A 19,528-nucleotide genomic window follows, 5' to 3' on the forward strand; every position below is an offset into this window, starting at 1 on the left:
CCGGAAGATTCGTCATGAAATCTGATCGAATTGTGAAATAAATCAAAGATGGCATTTGAATTGATTTTGTCGTCACTTTGCATGAACATTTCGTGCGACGTTCCCGAAGTACCTGAAACGACTTTTTATTGGGATTTTAATGACACTGCTTCGAGTTACGAAAAAAAACAAGAAAATTTGCAAAAAATTCGCGATTCACTCAATGGACAAGTGCTTAAAGTCACAACTTTGCAAGATCCGCCACTGAGTTGGTCGGAAGAAGATGAAAATGGCGTCCTGGTTGGCAAAGGGATCGCATTTAATTTGTTTAATGTCCTTACGGAAAAATTCAATTTTACTTACGAACTGATTTTGCCAAAAAATAACATAATTGGATCGACAGACGATTTCGCGGGAAGTTTATTGGAACAAGTACAAACGAAACAAGTCGATGTTGCAGTGGCTTTTCTCCCAATTCTCGCTGATGCACGCGAACACATTCGATTTTCCACGGGACTCGATGAAGGAGAGTATTATATGATCATGACGAGACCCGCAGAAAGTGCCAGTGGCTCGGGATTGTTGGCTCCTTTTCAACTTTACGTGTGGCTTTTGATATTAATTTCTCTTCTTGCCGTTGGACCGTGCATCTATTACCTGATAATCCTGAGAAATCGCCTGACTAAAGATGAGAAACAGAAAATTTATCCCTTGCCGCATTGCATTTGGTTCGTTTATGGCGCTCTGATGAAACAAGGAAGTGTTTTGTCGCCGTCGGCGGATTCCACGAGAATTCTTTTTGCAACGTGGTGGATTTTTATAACAATTTTGACGAGTTTTTACACAGCTAATCTTACGGCTTTTTTGACGCTTTCGAGATTTACGTTGCCTTTTAACACAGTTGAGGATATTGTGCAAAAGGATCAGAGATTTGTGTCAAAAAGAGGCGGAGGAATTGAATATTCAATTAAAAATGTAAGTAGAAAAAATTAATTAATTATTTATTAAATTTAAAAAAAATATTTATTAAAAAAATAAATTATTGTAATTAAATACCTCTTGAAAATTTATTATTTTTTTATTAATTATTATTTTTTTATTTTAATTATTATATTATTTTTAATAATATTTATTGTTTTTTTTTATTTATTTATTTTTAAAAGAAATATTTAAATAATTTTAAATAAAAAATTTAAAATAAAAAAGATTAATTTTATAAATCTTACAATCAAATGTTTTTAAATAAAATTTTGAGTAAATTTGTTCATTAAAAAAAATAAATTTAGAAGAAAATATTTAAAATTAATTTCTAAAAATAATATCTTATCACATAAATTTAATTAATTGTTTTTCAATATAATTTATTTAAAATTTAAAAAAAAAACAAACATTTTTCAAGAAAATTTTGAGCAAAAAATTTAATTAAAATAAAAATTAATTAATTTTAAAAAAATTAAATTGTTAAAAAATGAAAATCTTTTAAAAATTTCTTCATATTTATTTCAAAACTGATACGTAAAATTTTTATTCAATAAAATTTTCCAAATAACCTTGTAATGACGCAGAACCTTTCTAAAGGACAAAAATCTTGTACCATCTTGTCCAATAAATATTCAAGAGCGCCAATTAATTACTTTAATCGAGAACTTGTGTTCAGTAACGCCTCAACATTTTTCTTTCCAAAACCTTCAAAAAAGTCTAAGGTCGATTTTTCAACTCTTTTTCTCCTCCACTCCAATAAATTAAAACACGACATCGTCATGTAACATGTCAACATTAGTCATGGACTGACAAAAAATATTCGACGAACTCTTGTAATGAGTGTCTCGGTATTTATAAACAGAAAAAGTGACAAAGTTTCCTGTAGTTTTTTGTTCACGCGCATAACTTTTGATTACAATCAAGTGTAGTCAGAATTGAAAGCTGTGGGGAGTTTTGATTATAAATTATCGATGAATGAATAATGTTTTTGTGTTGAAGTGTCAATAATTACTTAATTAGATTAACAAGTGCGGTGTTGAGGTTTGACGCGTTTTTGTGTGTGGGAGGATGATTATTAGTTAAATTCTGTGAAAAAGGATTTTTTAACGTTTTTTCATTTTCAAGAATAGAAAATTTGTTAGTTGTTTTTGAAGAAACCACTAAAAATTTTGAGAAAAAAAAATAATGAAAATTTTTTAAATAAATTAAATAAAAAAAAAATAAAATTTTTTAATTCAATAAGTTTCAAAATTCATAATAAAATTAAATTATAATTTAAAAAAAATTACAGTTAATTTCATTAATAAACTGCAATGAATTGATAAATTAATCAAATTAAATTTAATTTAATGTTAAAAAATTTATCTTTTAATATTTAATACCTAATTTTTGTTTTAATTTTTTATTTTATTTTAATTTAATTTGATTTTTAATTTTTAGTTTTTAATTTTTAATTTTTAATTTTTAATTTTAATTCTATTATTGAATAAAAAGCCATCATAATTTGGGAATTTTTAAAATATATATTAAAAATATATAAATATAAATGTAAAAAAATATTTAAAAAATATATTTAAAAAAATATTTAAAAAAATAAAAATATTTTAATTATAAATTTTGTTTTTTTTTATTTTATTTTATTATTTTTTTTAATTTTTGTACAATTTATTTTCATAATTAATTTATAAATTTTGAATTCATAATTTTATGATGCAATTTTTATTTTTTATATTTCTAAAATTTATATTTTAAAAAATATTTAATATTTTTCTTAATTTTATTAAATTTTCAGCAAAATGAAGAGCTTAATATCCTTCAAAAGTTAGTAAATCGTGACTACGGTGAATTCATTGGTAATTTTAATAACTTCGAACCCATTTCTGAGATTACTTACCAAAATTTCTTCACATTTTAGCATACAACACAATGAACGACACCGAAATCCTGCGTGATAGAGTAGAGAAAAAGCACTATTTGTATATAAGAGATCGCCCGGCAATGGATCATTTGCGCTACGAAGACTACAAATACCGCAAAACCAAAAGCAAGAGCGAAGAGAAGAAACATTGTCCGTTTGCTGTTGCAAAAGAACCTCTTTTGAGACGAGGACGAGCTTTTGCCTATCCATTGGGCACAAAATGGCATTCCATCTTCGATCCAGAGTGAGTTTTATTTAAAAATTGCATGGATTTTTACTAACTTTCTTTAATTTTTAGACTTTTAAGTCTCGTTGAAGGCGGCATTGTCAAGTACATGACGATGGATAACCTACCAAAAGCGGAAATTTGTCCGCAACAATTGACATCGACCGAACGACAATTGCGAAATAATGACTTAATGACGACTTATTATGTGATGCTTGCTGGTTTTCTAACGTCTTTTGTTGTTTTTGTCACAGAGGTACGTTATAAAAATTTTAATTTTTCAAATTTTAATTTTTTTTCGTTTCAGTTCTTTTTCAAATGTTGCAACGAGCGAATATTCAATCGAGATCAAACAATAAAGATACAAAATCTGCAACCGACGGTGTCAACATGGGCTACAAAGACTTCAGGATATAGCCCGCCGCCGTCTTATTCGAGTCTCTTGGATCGAATTCACAACACAAAGGCTAGTGAGGGTCTGAGTGACGGTCTTCGCCAAATAATTAACGGTCGAGAGTACAAAATTGTGACAGATATCACAGGCAACAAGCAGTTAATACCGCTTCGAGTGCCGAGTGCCGCACTTTTCACCTATTTCACGTACAATAGTCACCTGCAACAGTAGAAATTTAGCGATTTGTTGAAATATTAAAATTTATTGGACAATATTGTGTCTTAATTCTACTGCAAAAATGTTAAAAATACGTTTTAGGCCTTTGCGAACTTGGCTAATTTAGAAACACCTGACATCGAGTCGTTGTCAACATCGTCAATTTTACGTTTGTTTTCGGAGCCGAGCGATTTTTTCCACTCCGTGTACTTGCCCATGCAAATTTTGTTGAATTCTTTGAGATTTTCCGTGGGAAATTCTTCTTTTAGCTTGTCTGAATTTTGTTTGAACCATTCGGGGAATGGCATGACGGCAGTTTTTTGCTTAGTTTCGCCATTTTCCGTTCCAAAGGAATCATTCAAGTCACTTGCTTGCGTTTCTGTCGTCGGAGAATAACCCAATCCCAGGTCCGAGAGATGACTAAAAGCTTTTGATTTTGAATTTTGTTGGATATTTGCTGAGCTACTGCCACTTGTGTTCATTTTTTTGAAAGGATTGCGATTCATCGTTTTTGGCTTCAAAATTGGACCGGGTCCGATAACGGGAGATGATGACAATAACGGATTATTTGACGAATTGTTCATTAAAATTCCAGCAGGAATCATTTCCTGATCAGGTGCGTTAAGTTTTTCTTCAATTTCTTTCTGACGTTCTTCGACAACTGGCATCAAATCTTGCAGTTTTTGCACCAAATGAATGCGACCCAAGCCACTTGCGTATTTGGCGGCAATTGGAACGATTTCTGGCAGCGCGATTAGTTCGATGAGTTCTCGTGCGCGATATTCCAGCTCGGATTTACAGGCAAGCGCGAACAATTTTATGGCGTCTTCTTTGATGGTTTTTTGCGCATTTAGTACTTGGAGAATTTTGCAACTTAATAATTCCTCTTCGATTCGGGATTTTTCAAGGTCAAGGTCACACAAGGGCATTTCCGTTTTAAATATTCCGCAAATTGGGCGAGGGACTGTTAGCGGATACGGACATCCGCGACACAAAATTGCCTGAATTTCTTTGAGCTCTTCCGTGACGCTGACGATGAAAAATGTGTCGGAAGCACCTCGAGTATTTTCCGCGCCATTCCAAATGGGGAACCAACAACTCGATTTGTGACGATAGAGCTTCATGATGCCACGTGAGTCGTAAATTACGGGAGATCCTTCACGACTGAAGCCTAACCAGGTGAGTTTTGATCCCGGAGTGAGCGGAATTTTTGCTTCCTTGCATTTGATGTTGTACCCAAAAGAGTCAATAATCATTAAATTCATATTTTGATCGTCTGTGGCGGCAGCTGCAGCATGATATGCGACAATAATTTGCTCGTCATGTGCTGCCAAGGCGACAATTTGTCCCGGAATGCATAAAACTTCGCGTTGCGTTCCCAAAACCGTAAAAATTCTCAAGTAACGGGCATCTGTGGCAACAGCAACGAGTTTGTCTGAGGCACAAACTGCTTGAATTTCTTCCGTGTCGGGCATGGAAATTGACCATTCGCGACTTCCAGCGACTTTGAGTGTGATACAGACAAGTTTGCTTGGTGCCTCGCATGCAAGAGCAAGAACACTTGTGCTTAAAGAAGCCATTGTGTGGTTCAAATGATTGTTAATGTGAATCCCGTGATGCGTCGAGCTGTCATGAAATTCAACCTCGATCGAGTCCTCGTCGTCGCTTTTGTGACTGCGAACGATTCCAACGTGATTCCAAATCATAAAGCGATGCTCGAGAGAAGCTGGAGTCGATCCAGGTTGAAAAACGGGTTGAAGATCGACAGTGCGGGCCATTGGTAAGTCTTTTACTGAGGCAGCAACGTTACTTTTCATCGAGAGACTTTCTTGGGAGCCGTATTTGTTGAGGGTTTCGTTTTTGATGCGTTCAAGTGAGACACCGTCTTCGTCTTCCTCTAAGCCCATAATGTCACGTTCATCATCCATTGCTTCTGCGTCTTCAAAGCCATCTAAAAGTAAAAAAAAAAATATAATAAAATCGATAAATTTTAGTTCAAAAATTGACAAGATATGAATAAATTCGATCAAAAATTTATTTTCACGATTTTAAGACCAAATATTGGAAATCATCTTTAGAATGCATTTTAGGCTTGAAAAGGAAAATCATCGAAATAAATTTTATTTCATGAAAATCGAGCTGAGAAAAACTCGATAGTGAGCATGGATAAAATCATCTTTAGAATGACTTTTTATTCAATTTTAGGCTTGAAATCGATCAAAAATTTACTTGCTGAGAAAAACTCGATTTTAAGTGAGCATGAGATAAAATCGAGATAAATTTTATTTGTTCGAAAATTGACAAGATATGAATGGAAATCATCTTTAGAATGACTTTTTATTCAATTTTAGGCTTGAAATCGATCAAAAATTTACTTGCTGAGAAAAACTCGATTTTAAGTGAGCATGAGATAAAATCGAGATAAATTTTATTTGTTCGAAAATTGACAAGATATGAATGGAAATCATCTTTAGAATGACTTTTTATTCAATTTTAGGCTTGAAATCGATCAAAAATTTACTTGCTGAGAAAAACTCGATTTTTAGTGAGCATGAGATAAAATCGAGATAAATTTTATTTGTTCGAAAATTGACAAGATATGAATGGAAATCATCTTTAGAATGACTTTTTATTCAATTTTAGGCTTGAAATCGATCAAAAATTTACTGAAAAAAACTCGAAATTTAAAATCTTGTTCTGAGAATGGAAATCTCGATTGAAATCGATCAAAAATTTACTTGATGAGAAAAACTCGATTTTAAGTGAGCATGAGGTAAAATCGAGATAAATTTTATTTGTTCGAAAATTGACAAGATATGAATGGAAATCATCTGCAGAATGACTTTTTATTCAATTTAAGGCTTGAAATCGATCAAAAATTTACTTGCTGAGAAAAACTCGATTTTAAGTGAATGAGATAACGAGATAAATTTTATTTGATCGAAAATTGACCAAATATGAATGGAAATCATCTTTAGAATGACTTTTTATTCAATTTTAGGCTTGAAATCGATCAAAAATTTACTTTCTGAGAAAAACTCGATTTTAAGTGAGCATGAGATAAAATCGAGATAAATTTTATTTGATCGAAAATTGACCAAATATGAAAGGAAATCATCTTTAGAATGACTTTTTATTCAATTTTAGGCTTGAAATCGATCAAAAATTTACTTGCTGAGAAAAACTCGATTTTAAGTGAGCATGAGATAAAATCGAGATAAATTTTATTTGTTCGAAAATTGACCAAATATGAATGGAAATCATCTTTAGAATGACTTTTTATTCAATTTTAGGCTTGAAATCGATCAAAAATTTACTTGCTGAGAAAAACTCGATTTTAAGTGAGCATGAGATAAAATCGAGATAAATTTTGACCAAATATGAATGGAAATCATCTTTAGAAACTTTTTATTCAATTTTAGGCTTGAAATCGATCAAAAATTTACTTGCTGAGAAAAACATCTTAAAATAGATTTTAGGCTTGAAATCGATAAATTTTATTTTCGAAAATTGACCAAATATGAATGGAAATCATCTTTAGAATGACTTTTTATTCAATTTTAGGCTTGAAATCGGTAAAAAATTTACTTGCTGAGAAAAACTCGATTTTTGAGCATGAGATAAAATCGAGATAAATTTTATGAAATCGATCAAAAATTTATCGAAAATTGACAAGATATGAATAAAAATCATCTGCAGAATGACTTTTTGTTCAATTTTAGGCTTGAAATCGATCAAAAATTGACTTGCTGAGAAAAACTCGATTTTAAGTGAGCATGAGGTAAAATCGAGATAAATTTTATTCGTTCGAAAATTGACAAGATATGAATGGAAATCATCTTTAGAATGACTTTTTATTCAATTTTAGGCTTGAAATCGATCAAAAATTTACTTGCTGAGAAAAACTCGATTTTAAGTGAGCATGAGATAAAATCGAGATAAATTTTATTTGATCGAAAATTGACCAAATATGAATGGAAATCATCTTTAGAATGACTTTTTATTCAATTTTAGGCTTGAAATCGATCAAAAATTTACTTGCTGAGAAAAACTCGATTTTAAGTGAGCATGAGATAAAATCAAGATAAATTTTATTTGATCGGAAATTGACCAAATATGAATGGAAACCATCTTTAGAATGACTTTTTATTCAATTTTAGGCTTGAAATCGATCAAAAATTTACTTGCTGAGAAAAACTCGATTTTAAGTGAGCATGAGATAAAATCGAGATAAATTTTATTTGTTCGAAAATTGACCAAATATGAATGGAAATCATCTTTAGAATGACTTTTTATTCAATTTTAGGCTTGAAATCGATCAAAAATTTACTTGCTGAGAAAAACTCGATTTTAAGTGAGCATGAGATAAAATCGAGATAAATTTTATTTGATCGAAAATTGACCAAATATGAATGGAAATCATCTTTAGAATGACTTTTTATTCAATTTTAGGCTTGAAATCGATCAAAAATTTACTTGCTGAGAAAAACTCGATTTTAAGTGAGCATGACTTGCTGAGAAAAACTCGATTTTAAGTGATCATGAGATAAAATCGAGATAAATTTTATTTGATCGAAAATTGACCAAATATGAATGGAAATCATCTTTAGAATGACTTTTTATTCAATTTTAGGCTTGAAATCGATCAAAAATTTACTTGCTGAGAAAAACTCGATTTTAAGTGAGCATGAAATAAAATCGAGATAAATTTTATTTGATCGAAAATTGACCAAATATGAATGGAAATCATCTTTAGAATGACTTTTTATTCAATTTTAGGCTTGAAATCGATCAAAAATTTACTTGCTGAGAAAAACTCGATTTTAAGTGAGCATGAGATAAAATCGAGATAAATTTTATTTGATCGAAAATTGACCAAATATGAATGGAAATCATCTTTAGAATGACTTTTTACGATATCTGAAAGATTTTTGAATTTAGAATTTATTTTTTAAAAATTAAATTAAATTTCCAAAATAATTTAGGTATTGAACTTAAAAAATTTGAAAGAAAATTATGAAAATATAAAAAAAATCTAAATAATTGAAAAATTCGTAAAATTTGAAATAATGTGAAAAAATCCCATTAAAACGCAGCAATTTTTAACTTTTTTTTACCTTATTCAATATTGAACTTTTAAAAAAAAATTAAATTAATTTTTACTTACATTCTTTGTAAATATCATCCGCGCCATCATCATCATCATCCATAGCCGAAGGAGGTCTCGAAGTTTTTTTCTGAGGCTTACTGACACTCTTTTTCTCTTCAGCTCCGCCACTTGTTTCATCAAATGCTTCCGTAATAAACTCAATTTGCCCCGAAGCATCACAAATCGACAATTCCCCATTAAATTTATCCTGATGCGGATTCCATGCAATCGCCGTCAAGGCATTCATTTCTGATGGCTTCACATCGCCCCCAATCGACTTCTTCGTAACAACACTAAAAATCACCAATTCTCCCTTTGACGTACCTGCCGCGATCAATTTTCCGCTTGGCGAGAAACTGCAAACCGTAAATTCGCCACTTGCGTTCGCGTCTTCCAACGAAAAAGCTTCAGTCCAATCCGCGGTATTCAAAACCACAATTTTCCTTTGATAGCAATACGCAAAGTACTTTTTCGCGTCGAACGAGAGAGCGCCATACGACAATGCGGTGTCGAAAGTTTTGCATTTATCGAGTCCCGAAATTGTGTGAACGTCTTTTTGCTTCGTCAAATCCCAAATTTTGATCTTTCCGTCGCCACTTTTGCTCGCGAGGAAGTTATTGGGACCTAATTCGGCGTAAACGATGGGTCCTTCGTGTCCCTTGAGTTCGAAGGCGTCTTCGGATTTGTCTTTTTTGACAACTTTTAACATGAAATCTTCAGCTCCAGCTACGATCCAGGCGTCGTTGACTTGAATTGTGGTTGCAGATGCGGAAAAACGGAACTCAATTCCGTCTTTTTTGCATTCCGGGAATGTGTAAGCGGAAACAATGTTCATATCGGTTGCCACGAGGATCCGATTTTCGTATTGGACGACACAATTGACGTATTCGGAGATCCCGTTCGAGGAGGCATCATCATCATCTTTGCCGCTCCAGATACGAATATCGCCGTCTTTGCCACAAGTAAGAATTTTTCTGTGAAACGAAGTTTGAAATTGATTTTTTTTGTGAAAATTAAGAAAAAAATTGGGACTTACTCTCCATCTTCGCTGTAACAACAATGAGTATAACCCCCGCAATGGGCGTAACGTGAAATATATCGCTTGAATCCCATAATTTCGTCCTAATTTGATGAAAATTTGTCCTTCCGTGAGTCAGTCTCGTATTTTGCCGCCGTTTTTGATCATCAAGACATTGCACAAAAAATTTGACGTAGGCTTGAAGTTGTGGGATGACAGTTAATTCGTTCTTATCAATAACAAAAAAGTGCTCGTCGCTAGTTTTAAGACTTTTTTAGGTAGTTTTACTCCAATATCACAAGCAATAAATGTGCAAAAACTAAGAAAACCTCCTGCCGTCACAGCAAACGGCCCCCAAAATGGAAGATATTGACAATATTGTGATCCATACATTGAAACAAATTGGATGGTAAGACTTTTTAACACTGATAATTTCTCGTGATGATCAATTTCTATCACTTTTTAGTTCATTGGATGACGACATCTCGACGTTATCGCAATTCACGCCCGAAATTCTCGTGCAAGCAGTTTCCAAATGTCTCTCGTTAATCAATCCAGCGTTAGAAATCCCAAAGACTCTGCCTCCGGGAATGGCTCAGCGATATGCCGTGACACAAAAACTCTCGGATGCCGTAAAATCTGTCGGTTTTCGGGGCGATATCGGATACCAGACGTTGTTGTACTCAAATACAACGGAAGTTCGTCGCGTTTTGATGTTCCTCGTGGAAAATTTGCCGAAAGAAGCGGAAAAAATTGTGCCTGTCGCGGATGATGAGGACCCAGTGAGACGAAAACGAGCAGAAATTAACTCCAATATCGCAGCTCAGTTGAATTCCGCATGGGTTCCGGACTTTTGTAAGCGCTCCATGTTCTACAAGACACCAACGGCAGCGACAAACAAACAATTTGCGCCGAAAAACTTGACACTGCCATACATGAGAGTCAGTCAGAAGCAAATTACCGAAGAAATTAAGGAATATTGGCGCACGCATTCGCCGTCGGTGTTTCAACAAACCGACAAACGTACCTTGTTGCCGTCGATATTGCAGGAAAACGATAGGAATTTATTTGCAGTGCCTACCTCGAGCTCTTATGATAGCTTAAAAGTCATTGAAAGAACGTTTAGTAAGTCGAGCAGTATTGATGGGTTGTCAGAACGATCGGCAGGAACGAAAGCAGAGGAAAGATTGGTCCAACAACTGATTAAAAATGAGGAAAGTAAGGAAGAAACGGAGATGAAAGCTTTAATTGAGGAAGTTGAGACCTTGAAATCACTAATTGACACACAATCATTTGAATTAAACGAAGTCACGAGTGCTTTAGATGAGAAAGAAGTCGAAATTGGGGCAATTATGGAGGAAATTAAAGCGATCGAAGCGGAACAGAAGACTGAAGATAGGTTGGAAATGTTATTAGAGGATCCGGAAAATAGTATAGAGAAGTTGGAGGAACGTCTTGAGGCGATGGCGGATAAGATGAAGACTCTGCAACGTCAATGGGAAGAAGCAAAGGCTCCAATCGAGCAGGAATTAAAAGATGCCGAAGAGAAATACAATCAACGAGATGTAAGTTTGCTTGATTTTTTTTTTATTAAGGCTCCTAAATTTAATTATTCGACTTTTTTGCTTTGAGATTCTAATTTTATTTAATTTTTTAAAATTTTTATATTTTTCAAATGTTTTAAACGATAAATTTTTACATAAAAAATAAATTTTTTTTTTTAATTTTTAAATTAAAATTTAAATAATTTTTTAAAATTTTTTTTTAAAATTTTTTGAAAAACGAAATTTAAATTATCTTCTTAAAAATATTTTCAAAAAATTTTTTTTTCAAAAACAGTTATTTTAATTTTTTTAATTAAAATTTAATTTTAAACTATCAAATCTTTTTAAAAACAACAACGGATTTTTAATTTTTCAAAAAATGTTCAAATTTTGAAATTTTGTATGAAAAAGTATTTCAAATTTTTTTTTTAATTTTGAAAAAAATAAAAATTGAAATTTAAAATAAAAATTAATTAAAAAAATTTTTTTTTTTTCAAAAATAAAAATTTAAAAAAATTTTTTTATCAAAAATATTGAAAAATGTCAAAAAATTTCCTTTTTCATTAAAAAAATTTATTTTTTCCCTCAAAATAAAAAAAAAGTTGAAAAATTAAATTTAATCGCCTAAATTTTAATCCTCAAATCGCCTCAAATTTTTATTAACTCAAATTTCCTTTTTAGAAAAAAATAATCGACGAAATCCGTCGCATCCGAGAAACGCAAGAATCCCTCATCGAAGACCTCCAATCAAAAATCGACACGCATCAACAACTTTCCGCCCAACTTGAACGCATTGGTCGCGGAATCATCCGCAGCGACTTCACAAATCGCATTCTCGAGATAATTTCCAACATCAAGAAGCAAGAAAAGGACATTGAAAACATCCTGCGAGACACGCGACAACTTCAGAAGGAAATCAACACGCAATCCGGACAACTAGATCGCGAATTCACCGCCGTCGACGATCTGATATTCAAAAGTGCCAAACACGACGACTACTCGAAACGAGCTTATAAACTTCTGGCAACGTTACACGCTGACTGCACGGAAGTTGTGTCACTTGTCGAGGAAACGGGAACAATAATTCGTGATATTCGCGACTTGGAGGAACAAATTGACGTGGAACGCAGCAAAAATGTCGCCGAAAGTCTGGCACGAATAACGGCGGATTTGGAAGAAATGGAAAAAATGACGTGAAAATGCATTTAAAAAATTTTTTCGCTTCATGGACCTCTTTTGCGACACATATCAACAGATTTTTTGTGAATTTTTTAATATATTCCAATTTTTCTTCTTCTTCACTCGATGCTTATAACGAAAAGTAACTAGTAGAATTAAACGATGACTAAAAATTTGCGAATTTTTATTACTCGGCATGTCGTCTCTTGTCCACATCTGGCGGAATATAGTTCTCGTCGACTTTGCGAGGTACTTTTTTCTTGCCGAACCACCGTTTCGGGTAGAAAACTCGTTTACTTTCGATATCCAGGTTGAGTTGCTCTTCATTTTCAAAGAACCATAATTTACGTTCTTCAGCTTCCATCTCGGTAGTTAACTTTTCGATGTGTTTCAAACGTTCTGTGCGTTGAAGACGTTCAATTTCTTCCTTCAAACGTTTTTCGCGGATCTCGTTCCATGCGGCGTAGATCTAAAAATTAATTAAAAAATTTTTTAAAAATTTTAAATCAAAAATTTTGCAAAAATTTTACCTTTTTCTGTTGTTCCATGTCCTTTGCTTCATTTTCTTTGACCACATTTTTACAAAAATCGTTGAGTTTTTCCTCGAAATTGCTTTCGACGACTTTGTGAGTTGATCCAATTGTCTCTATTGCGTTCTTGAATTGTTGGAAAGCCTCATTTTTCTGTTCTTCTTCCCCGACTTTGGCAAGAGCTTCATTAATTTTACCAATAACGTCCTTTTCCAACTCTGCTCCCTTCGTGCTTTCCAAAAATTTGACGGCTTCTGTGTATTTTTCGTACAATCCAAGTCCGAGTAATTGAATGTTCGTGCCTAATTTAGTGTCGCCAGTCTTTGTGAGCTCTTTTCCAATGAGCAAAAATGTTTTTCCCACCAAATGTTGGCTGTTTTTGAGGTCGAAATGATCATCAAAGTACGGATTTCGCAAAAATGCGACACGAACTTTGACTTCTGTGACTTTTTTCTTCTTTGCTCCTTTTTCGGCTTCAGGTTCTGACGGCGGTTTTAAGTCGTCAAAGACTTCCGGGTTCCCCAAATACTTGTAACAGGCGAAGAGACAAAGCGCTCTCGTTGTAGCGTTTGAAAAATCTTCTTGCAGCATGAAAATCGTCGCAAGTCTCGCTGCTTCCTTGAATTTTCCTGTTTTTAGCAGCTTGTCAATTGCTAAATTTGCTGAAAAATCATCGAAAAATATTCCGTAGTCCATTCTGTTGTCCAAAACTTGGATAAGCGACTCAAATTGATCGAAATCTATCAAATTCCGGATGTAGGCATGACCCGTCGAGTCCAAAATATTCGTAGCTTCTGCGGTTTTTCGCAGTTTTACGAGTAAATCGCCGACTTCGTCGAAGTAATTGTCGTCTGTGATTTTGTTCGCGTAGATATCGATGTCAATCGGGCTCGCAATCTTCTGTAAATTGAATTTTCGTTCCAACTCGTAGTGAAATGTTTCCACATTAATTTTTTCCATTATCGGCGAGGCTAAACGGGTGTTCCATGCTTCTTGTAGTTTGTAATTCTCCGAGAGGAACGTTCGAACTGGCACGACAGGCGAGTGTCTCAGCCTCAGACAATTTTTGGACAAGTTTGCCAGCATTTTTGAGAGTTTTTAGTGATTTTTCGGAAGAATTTCTGTCCGAAACTCGTGTGTTTTGAACACGATTTGACAGTTCAGGCGGTTTGAAATTTTTTAAAAATTTTTTGTCAAGTGCCCCATTTCAAAGGTCGAAAATCTAAAGGAAAAAAATAAAAAATAAGTTAAAAATTTCATAAAAAAAAATTAAAAATTGACAATTTTGTGATTTGATTAAAATTATTTATTTAATGAAGAAAAAAAAATAAAAATTAAAAATTTATTTTTTTTAATTGTTGAATTTATTTTTCAAAATTTTAAATAAACAATTATTTATTTTTTTTTAAATTTTGAATTAATACTTTCTGAAATCGATTCTAAATCAGCAAATCTTAAATGATCAAAAATTGAAAAAATGAAATTTTTATTAAATTTAATAATTAAATTATTTTTTTTTAATTTCAAATTAATTAAATTAATGAATTAAAATTAAATTAAATTAAATATTTATTAAAATTAATTAATTAATTAAATTTAAATTAAAAACTTTTGTAAGAAAAATAAATTTAATATTTTTTGCCCCCCTCATTTTATGGGAAATAAAATTGAAAAGGCCTAAGTGACAGCAACTCCCCATTTTTTACTTGGGTTTGCTCCTCACAGAACGCTATTGAACAGTCAAGCACGTCACTGAACATTTGATCGAGGCACTTGCACCGCATTCTGAATTTACCTGCAGTTTTAGTTCATTCCGAGCCTTTATTATGAGCGCAGACGGTCCCAACAAGAAAGTAAAAATGTCGAATTCGTTGGAACAATTGAAGGCACTCACCGTCATCGTTGCCGATACGGGAGATTTTGAAGGTGAGACAGCATTTCATGACGTCGGCATTTCTATTTTTCTAGATAAGAAGCAACTACAACGCGATAAGATTAGAAAAAGACGCGAGAAATTTGCGTAAAATGCAAAAATCATGCGAAATATTTCAATGTCATCGCTGGACTTTCTAAAAAATAATTTAGAATTTTTCAGCGTTGTTGACCTTTTGAACGTGACGTCTATCTACGGACCTCGTATGATTCCCTCGCGTTATGAATTCATATTCAGATGACCTTTAATCAACAATGAGACCTTCACGTGAATTTAATCTCCCTTCTAAAAAATGTTAATTTTTGTCGAAATTTCGTTACAGCAATGAAACAATACAAGCCCACGGATGCCACAACGAATCCCAGTTTGATTCTTTCTGCCGCCACAATGGAGCAATATCGTCCCTTGATTGACAAAGCGATCAAGCATGCCCAAAAACTCGGCAATTCCGTCGAAGAGAAGGTCACGGAAGCAGCTGACATGCTTTTTGTCCTCTTTGGGTGTGAAATCTTGAAAATTATTCCGGGACGTGTGTCGATTGAGGTTGATGCGCGCTTGTCTTTCGATAAAGATGCTTCCATTAAGAAGGCTTTGAAGTTCATTAGCATGTTCGAGGAACAAGGCATCCAAAAGGAGCGAATTTTGATCAAGTTGGCATCGACTTGGGAAGGAATTCAAGCTGCCAAGTAAGATTTTTCAACGAAATTTAAGGAAAAATTTATAATTTTTAATTTTTTTCTTGTAATTTTTAGTGAATTGGAGAAGAAACATGGAATTCATTGCAACTTGACGCTTCTTTTCTCATTTGCTCAAGCTGGTAAAAATTTAATTTTGACCTTTTTTAATTTATTTTAAATTTTTTGTCTCATGTCTTTAAAATTTTTTCAAAAATCTAAAAGAAAAAAATAAAAAATCATAATTTTTCAAATTTTTTTAAATTTTATTAGTTTGAAAAATTTTTTGTACTAAAATTTATGATTTTTAGGCATTATTTTCTCTAAAAATATTTTTAAAAAAATTTCTGAAATTTAAAAAAAATTTTTTTTTTACAAATTTTAAATTTTTTTTATGAAAACGAACCAAAAATTAGTTTTAGCGAAAAATTTTTAACGAGACAAAATTTTTAAAATAAATTTGAATCAACTTTAAACAAAAACTTACCTGAAAACTATTTTTTTTCAATTTTTTAGTTGCCTGCGCTGAAGCTGGAGTGACTCTCATCTCTCCCTTCGTGGGTCGCATCCTCGATTGGTACGTTGCCAATACCGATCAAAAGACTTTCGAGCCCGAAGCTGATCCCGGAGTCGTTTCCGTAACCAAAATCTACAATTACTACAAGAAATTCGGTTACAAAACTGTCGTAATGGGCGCCTCGTTCCGTAATGTCGGCGAAATTAAAGCTCTTGCTGGATGCGATTATCTCACAATCAGCCCCAAATTGCTCGGCGACTTGGAAAAAAGTGACGACGCTGTGCCAAAAAAATTGGATGCCGCCGCTGCGAAGAAAACCAACTTGGAAAAAATCGACATGGACGAGAAAATGTTCCGTTGGATGATGAACGAAGATCAAATGGCGACGGATAAATTGTCTGATGGCATTCGCAAGTTTGCCGTAGATGGGCGCAAGTTGGAAACAATGTTGCGTGGATTGATTGAGAAAAACTAAGCTTGCCGTTTGGAGTTAAAGGTGAAGGATTCCTTACAAAACTTTTAAAGTTTTTTCCTTTTTCCCCCTCAAAAAGTGCCTTTTGAAAAGGTTTCGTACAAATTTTTGATACAATTCTTCCATTCCGAAATTTTTTTTTATATTAAAAATAGATTTTTTGTACAATTCAGTTAAAAAATTTTTAAATGAGATCACATAAAACTAAAATATTTGACTTTTTTCGCTTAAAACTTAGATATCGTGAGGCAATAATTGGCTTTCTCCTTCGATCAAGTGGATTTGAAGAGCTTTGTAGAGCAATCCAACTCCCAATTGCTTGCGTTGCTTGAATGTCCATGACTCGCTGATGCCATAATAGTGTCCCCTCACTTGATTCGTCAAGTTATTCATGCCAAGCGCATCGATAATTGCCGCTTCTCTCGTGTAAGCCTCGCTCGGCGTGATGTTATGGAACAAATGCATGCTGACAACGCCATGTCCGTTACTCCAAATGTCCAAAATGCGTTTGAGTTTCTTACTTTCAGTCTCCATTGGTTCGAGAAATTGATTTCCGATCAATGCGGGGCGTGTTTTTGATCGAAATCCGCTATTTTTCGGTTGTGGATGACGATTGAAGCAGTTTTCCTTGTCGCCTTCGACGTCAGTTATGTGTCCGTAATACCGGATAGCTTCATATAAATGAGCATAGGGACGACTTTTCTTCCCTTTTCCCACGTAAAATATTGCTTTGATGAATTGACGCCATGCTTGCTCCTTTGAGATGAATAAATGGTTGGCGGCGAGATTATTTAGCTCACGAGGATCCATCAACAAGTAGATAAAACTCATTTTTTTGTTGCCTTCACGCATTTTTTTGCAGATTTTTTGTTGGAAATGACGCACCATCTCTTCTTCCAGCATGAGATACTCCGTAAAAGCCTCGAGACCTGTGTGAATGTTCGAAAAAGTTTTTTGCAGCTCCAAGGAATAAACAGGAATGTTGTTGGCTTTCGCAATAGCAGCTTCTTCAGCCATTTTTGGGTCATGTCGGTACTTGACAAGACGTTTTAAGTACAATTTTTTGGTGCTTTTTGTGATTGGACCCGGAATATCGCCGAATTGGGTGAGTTCTTGACGCAGTTGGTCCGTATCGTAGTCCGTGTTGAGCTTGAAAGCAGTCGAAGCTGCTGAAGTAGTTGATTTTTTGTCGCTTTCTTCGTCTATTTGATCAGATACGGGATCCACGGGCAGTAATTTCTTCTCGTAAAATATGATATTTTTCTCGTCGTCTGTGTGAACGTAACGTTCGGTCATTTGCATGACAATTTCGGCGCCTTTTGTGCGCGTTGGAGACTTGATGAAGTCTGATTCTCTCACAGGAACTTGCAAATTTTCGGGTTTATAGGTTTTTTCGGAGTCTTCACTCGCTTCGGCAGTTACAAAAGTCTCATCTTCCGTCATAAGTACCTCCAAATGTTGATTGTCATCGCCAATTATTTCGTCAATTTCATTTAAAATGGTGCTCAGGACAGATTCTCGTTTTTTATGTTCGTTAACAGCATCTTTCCATCGTTGGAACATCTCGAATCGACCACTTTCTCGTATTGTTTGAGTAAATTGTGCCAAATTATCTTCGGTTAGTTCAAAAATATTCACATTTTTTTGTGTTTCTGATTGGAATAACGATTGTCGGGCATTACTTGAGGTGTTATTTCGTCTCCGATGTGTGATATTAACATAATATGGACTAGCTTTATCGAAATTGTACGAAATTCGACTTGGAGTTATGGAGCGATCAGCTTCCAAATACGCAGAATTGGCACCAGCTACTGTTAAATTTTGCTCAAAAACGTTTAAAGTTCCATTACTGCCATTGGTGATGCTTTGAATGCTGTTTAATTGCGCCGATTGCAGCAAATCCCGCGAATTTTGTTTTCGTATTTGACGTTTTTCGTGTAAAATATAATTTCTGATGACCTCAACCATGGGCCAACATTCGTTATTGATGGCATAAAATATCGGAGGATTGTTATCAGCATCCAGGATTTTCTTATCAGCGCCTTGTTTGATCAAAATTTTGGCGATGCTGACACGATCGTTCAGTGCGGCGATGTGCAACGGCGAAAAACGCTCAAAAAGTGTGACTTCGTTGACTTTTGCTCCATGTTGGAAGAGATAAACGAGAGTTCGTTCGGCAAAGACGATGTTATCGATGCCACAAAGGTAATGAACGACCGAATAGCCTCGTTGATTTTTGGAATTTGGATCGAAATTTTTCTCCTCTACTAAATGTCGGATGACCGGAAAGCGCAAATCATCGACAGCTTCTATCAGACAAATTGCTTTGTTGAATTCCAGCATTTTTTGAGGCATTTTTAAGAGATTTTTTCTGAAAAATAATTTTTGTTTACAAAATGATGCTAAAATTATGATGAGAAATTTTAAACTTACCATTTATTTTTTAGGAAAATATGGTTTTGTAGGAAGCACAAGTCGATCGATGGCAAGAAAATTGATTAAAATTACAATTAATTGACAGAAAATTTGGAAACATTCCCATTAAATGACTAAATTTGGAATAAAAACAAGCACTACGAAAAATAAACGGTCTGTTGGTCAATGAATTAGCATAAAGGCGATTTATCATTTTCATTCGTCTCGAATTTTACTTGAATTAGCAGGAAAGAGAGTTAGTTGAATTAGCTGGTTTGGCAATTTTGTCGAGTGACGACGACTGGTAGTTTTTAATATGATCTCAATTTTCTTAATTTTTAGTGCTGATATCATATTTTTGAAATTTTTACTTAAAAAATATC

At 33.7% G+C, this 19,528-nt stretch overlaps 6 protein-coding genes across 6 annotated transcripts; 3 read left to right on the top strand and 3 right to left on the bottom strand.

The window, feature by feature from the left end:
• Positions 1–48: 48 nt before the first annotated feature.
• On the top strand, positions 49–3,729 carry LOC134837297 (glutamate receptor ionotropic, delta-2). The gene is made up of 5 exons (XM_063852666.1): positions 49–954; positions 2,753–2,801; positions 2,876–3,122; positions 3,177–3,360; positions 3,412–3,729. Exons 1-5 carry the CDS (start codon positions 49–51, stop codon positions 3,727–3,729), a joined length of 1,704 nt encoding a protein of 567 aa, XP_063708736.1.
• A 17-nt stretch (positions 3,730–3,746) lies between these two features.
• LOC134827152 (WD repeat and HMG-box DNA-binding protein 1) lies at positions 3,747–10,033 on the bottom strand. Its single transcript, XM_063839709.1, has 3 exons — positions 9,900–10,033; positions 8,882–9,837; positions 3,747–5,665 (listed from the first exon to the last, which is right to left on the bottom strand). Exons 1-3 carry the CDS (start codon positions 9,974–9,976, stop codon positions 3,813–3,815), a joined length of 2,886 nt encoding a protein of 961 aa, XP_063695779.1. The 5' UTR covers positions 9,977–10,033; the 3' UTR covers positions 3,747–3,812.
• A 94-nt stretch (positions 10,034–10,127) lies between these two features.
• LOC134837059 (coiled-coil domain-containing protein 22 homolog) lies at positions 10,128–12,636 on the top strand. The gene is made up of 3 exons (XM_063852371.1): positions 10,128–10,290; positions 10,348–11,446; positions 12,107–12,636. Exons 1-3 carry the CDS (start codon positions 10,241–10,243, stop codon positions 12,620–12,622), a joined length of 1,665 nt encoding a protein of 554 aa, XP_063708441.1. The 5' UTR covers positions 10,128–10,240; the 3' UTR covers positions 12,623–12,636.
• Positions 12,637–12,791: 155 nt separating this feature from the next.
• LOC134837060 (uncharacterized) lies at positions 12,792–14,282 on the bottom strand. The gene is made up of 2 exons (XM_063852372.1): positions 13,135–14,282; positions 12,792–13,073 (listed from the first exon to the last, which is right to left on the bottom strand). Exons 1-2 carry the CDS (start codon positions 14,218–14,220, stop codon positions 12,792–12,794), a joined length of 1,368 nt encoding a protein of 455 aa, XP_063708442.1. The 5' UTR covers positions 14,221–14,282.
• Positions 14,283–14,862: 580 nt separating this feature from the next.
• On the top strand, positions 14,863–16,913 carry LOC134828136 (probable transaldolase). The gene is made up of 4 exons (XM_063841116.1): positions 14,863–15,060; positions 15,390–15,753; positions 15,820–15,884; positions 16,258–16,913. Exons 1-4 carry the CDS (start codon positions 14,961–14,963, stop codon positions 16,731–16,733), a joined length of 1,005 nt encoding a protein of 334 aa, XP_063697186.1. The 5' UTR covers positions 14,863–14,960; the 3' UTR covers positions 16,734–16,913.
• LOC134828135 (ankyrin repeat and LEM domain-containing protein 1 homolog) lies at positions 16,748–19,318 on the bottom strand. The gene is made up of 2 exons (XM_063841115.1): positions 19,164–19,318; positions 16,748–19,101 (listed from the first exon to the last, which is right to left on the bottom strand). The coding sequence occupies exon 2, from the start codon at positions 19,083–19,085 to the stop codon at positions 16,965–16,967; it is 2,121 nt and encodes a 706-aa protein (XP_063697185.1). The 5' UTR covers positions 19,086–19,101; positions 19,164–19,318; the 3' UTR covers positions 16,748–16,964.
• Between the last annotated feature and the right edge of the window lie 210 nt (positions 19,319–19,528).

This window comes from Culicoides brevitarsis, chromosome 1 (genome assembly GCF_036172545.1).
Source record: "Culicoides brevitarsis isolate CSIRO-B50_1 chromosome 1, AGI_CSIRO_Cbre_v1, whole genome shotgun sequence".
Classification (NCBI taxonomy): domain Eukaryota; kingdom Metazoa; phylum Arthropoda; class Insecta; order Diptera; family Ceratopogonidae; genus Culicoides; species Culicoides brevitarsis.

Coding starts and splice junctions, on each gene's coding strand:
- LOC134837297 (XM_063852666.1), top strand. CDS start 49: ATGGCATTTGAATTGATTTTGTCGTCACTTTGCATGAACATTTCGTGC. Junction 3,123..3,176: donor CATTCCATCTTCGATCCAGA/GTGAGTTTTATT, acceptor TTTAATTTTTAG/ACTTTTAAGTCTCGTTGAAG. Junction 3,361..3,411: donor TTGTTGTTTTTGTCACAGAG/GTACGTTATAAA, acceptor TTTTCGTTTCAG/TTCTTTTTCAAATGTTGCAA.
- LOC134827152 (XM_063839709.1), bottom strand. CDS start 9,976: ATGGGATTCAAGCGATATATTTCACGTTACGCCCATTGCGGGGGTTAT. Junction 9,838..9,899: donor TGTTACAGCGAAGATGGAGA/GTAAGTCCCAAT, acceptor TTCGTTTCACAG/AAAAATTCTTACTTGTGGCA. Junction 5,666..8,881: donor GGATGATATTTACAAAGAAT/GTAAGTAAAAAT, acceptor TTTTACTTTTAG/ATGGCTTTGAAGACGCAGAA.
- LOC134837059 (XM_063852371.1), top strand. CDS start 10,241: ATGGAAGATATTGACAATATTGTGATCCATACATTGAAACAAATTGGA. Junction 10,291..10,347: donor ACATTGAAACAAATTGGATG/GTAAGACTTTTT, acceptor ATCACTTTTTAG/TTCATTGGATGACGACATCT. Junction 11,447..12,106: donor AGAAATACAATCAACGAGAT/GTAAGTTTGCTT, acceptor TTTCCTTTTTAG/AAAAAAATAATCGACGAAAT.
- LOC134837060 (XM_063852372.1), bottom strand. CDS start 14,220: ATGCTGGCAAACTTGTCCAAAAATTGTCTGAGGCTGAGACACTCGCCT. Junction 13,074..13,134: donor ACATGGAACAACAGAAAAAG/GTAAAATTTTTG, acceptor ATTAATTTTTAG/ATCTACGCCGCATGGAACGA.
- LOC134828136 (XM_063841116.1), top strand. CDS start 14,961: ATGAGCGCAGACGGTCCCAACAAGAAAGTAAAAATGTCGAATTCGTTG. Junction 15,061..15,389: donor CGATACGGGAGATTTTGAAG/GTGAGACAGCAT, acceptor ATTTCGTTACAG/CAATGAAACAATACAAGCCC. Junction 15,885..16,257: donor TTTCTCATTTGCTCAAGCTG/GTAAAAATTTAA, acceptor TCAATTTTTTAG/TTGCCTGCGCTGAAGCTGGA.
- LOC134828135 (XM_063841115.1), bottom strand. CDS start 19,085: ATGCCTCAAAAAATGCTGGAATTCAACAAAGCAATTTGTCTGATAGAA.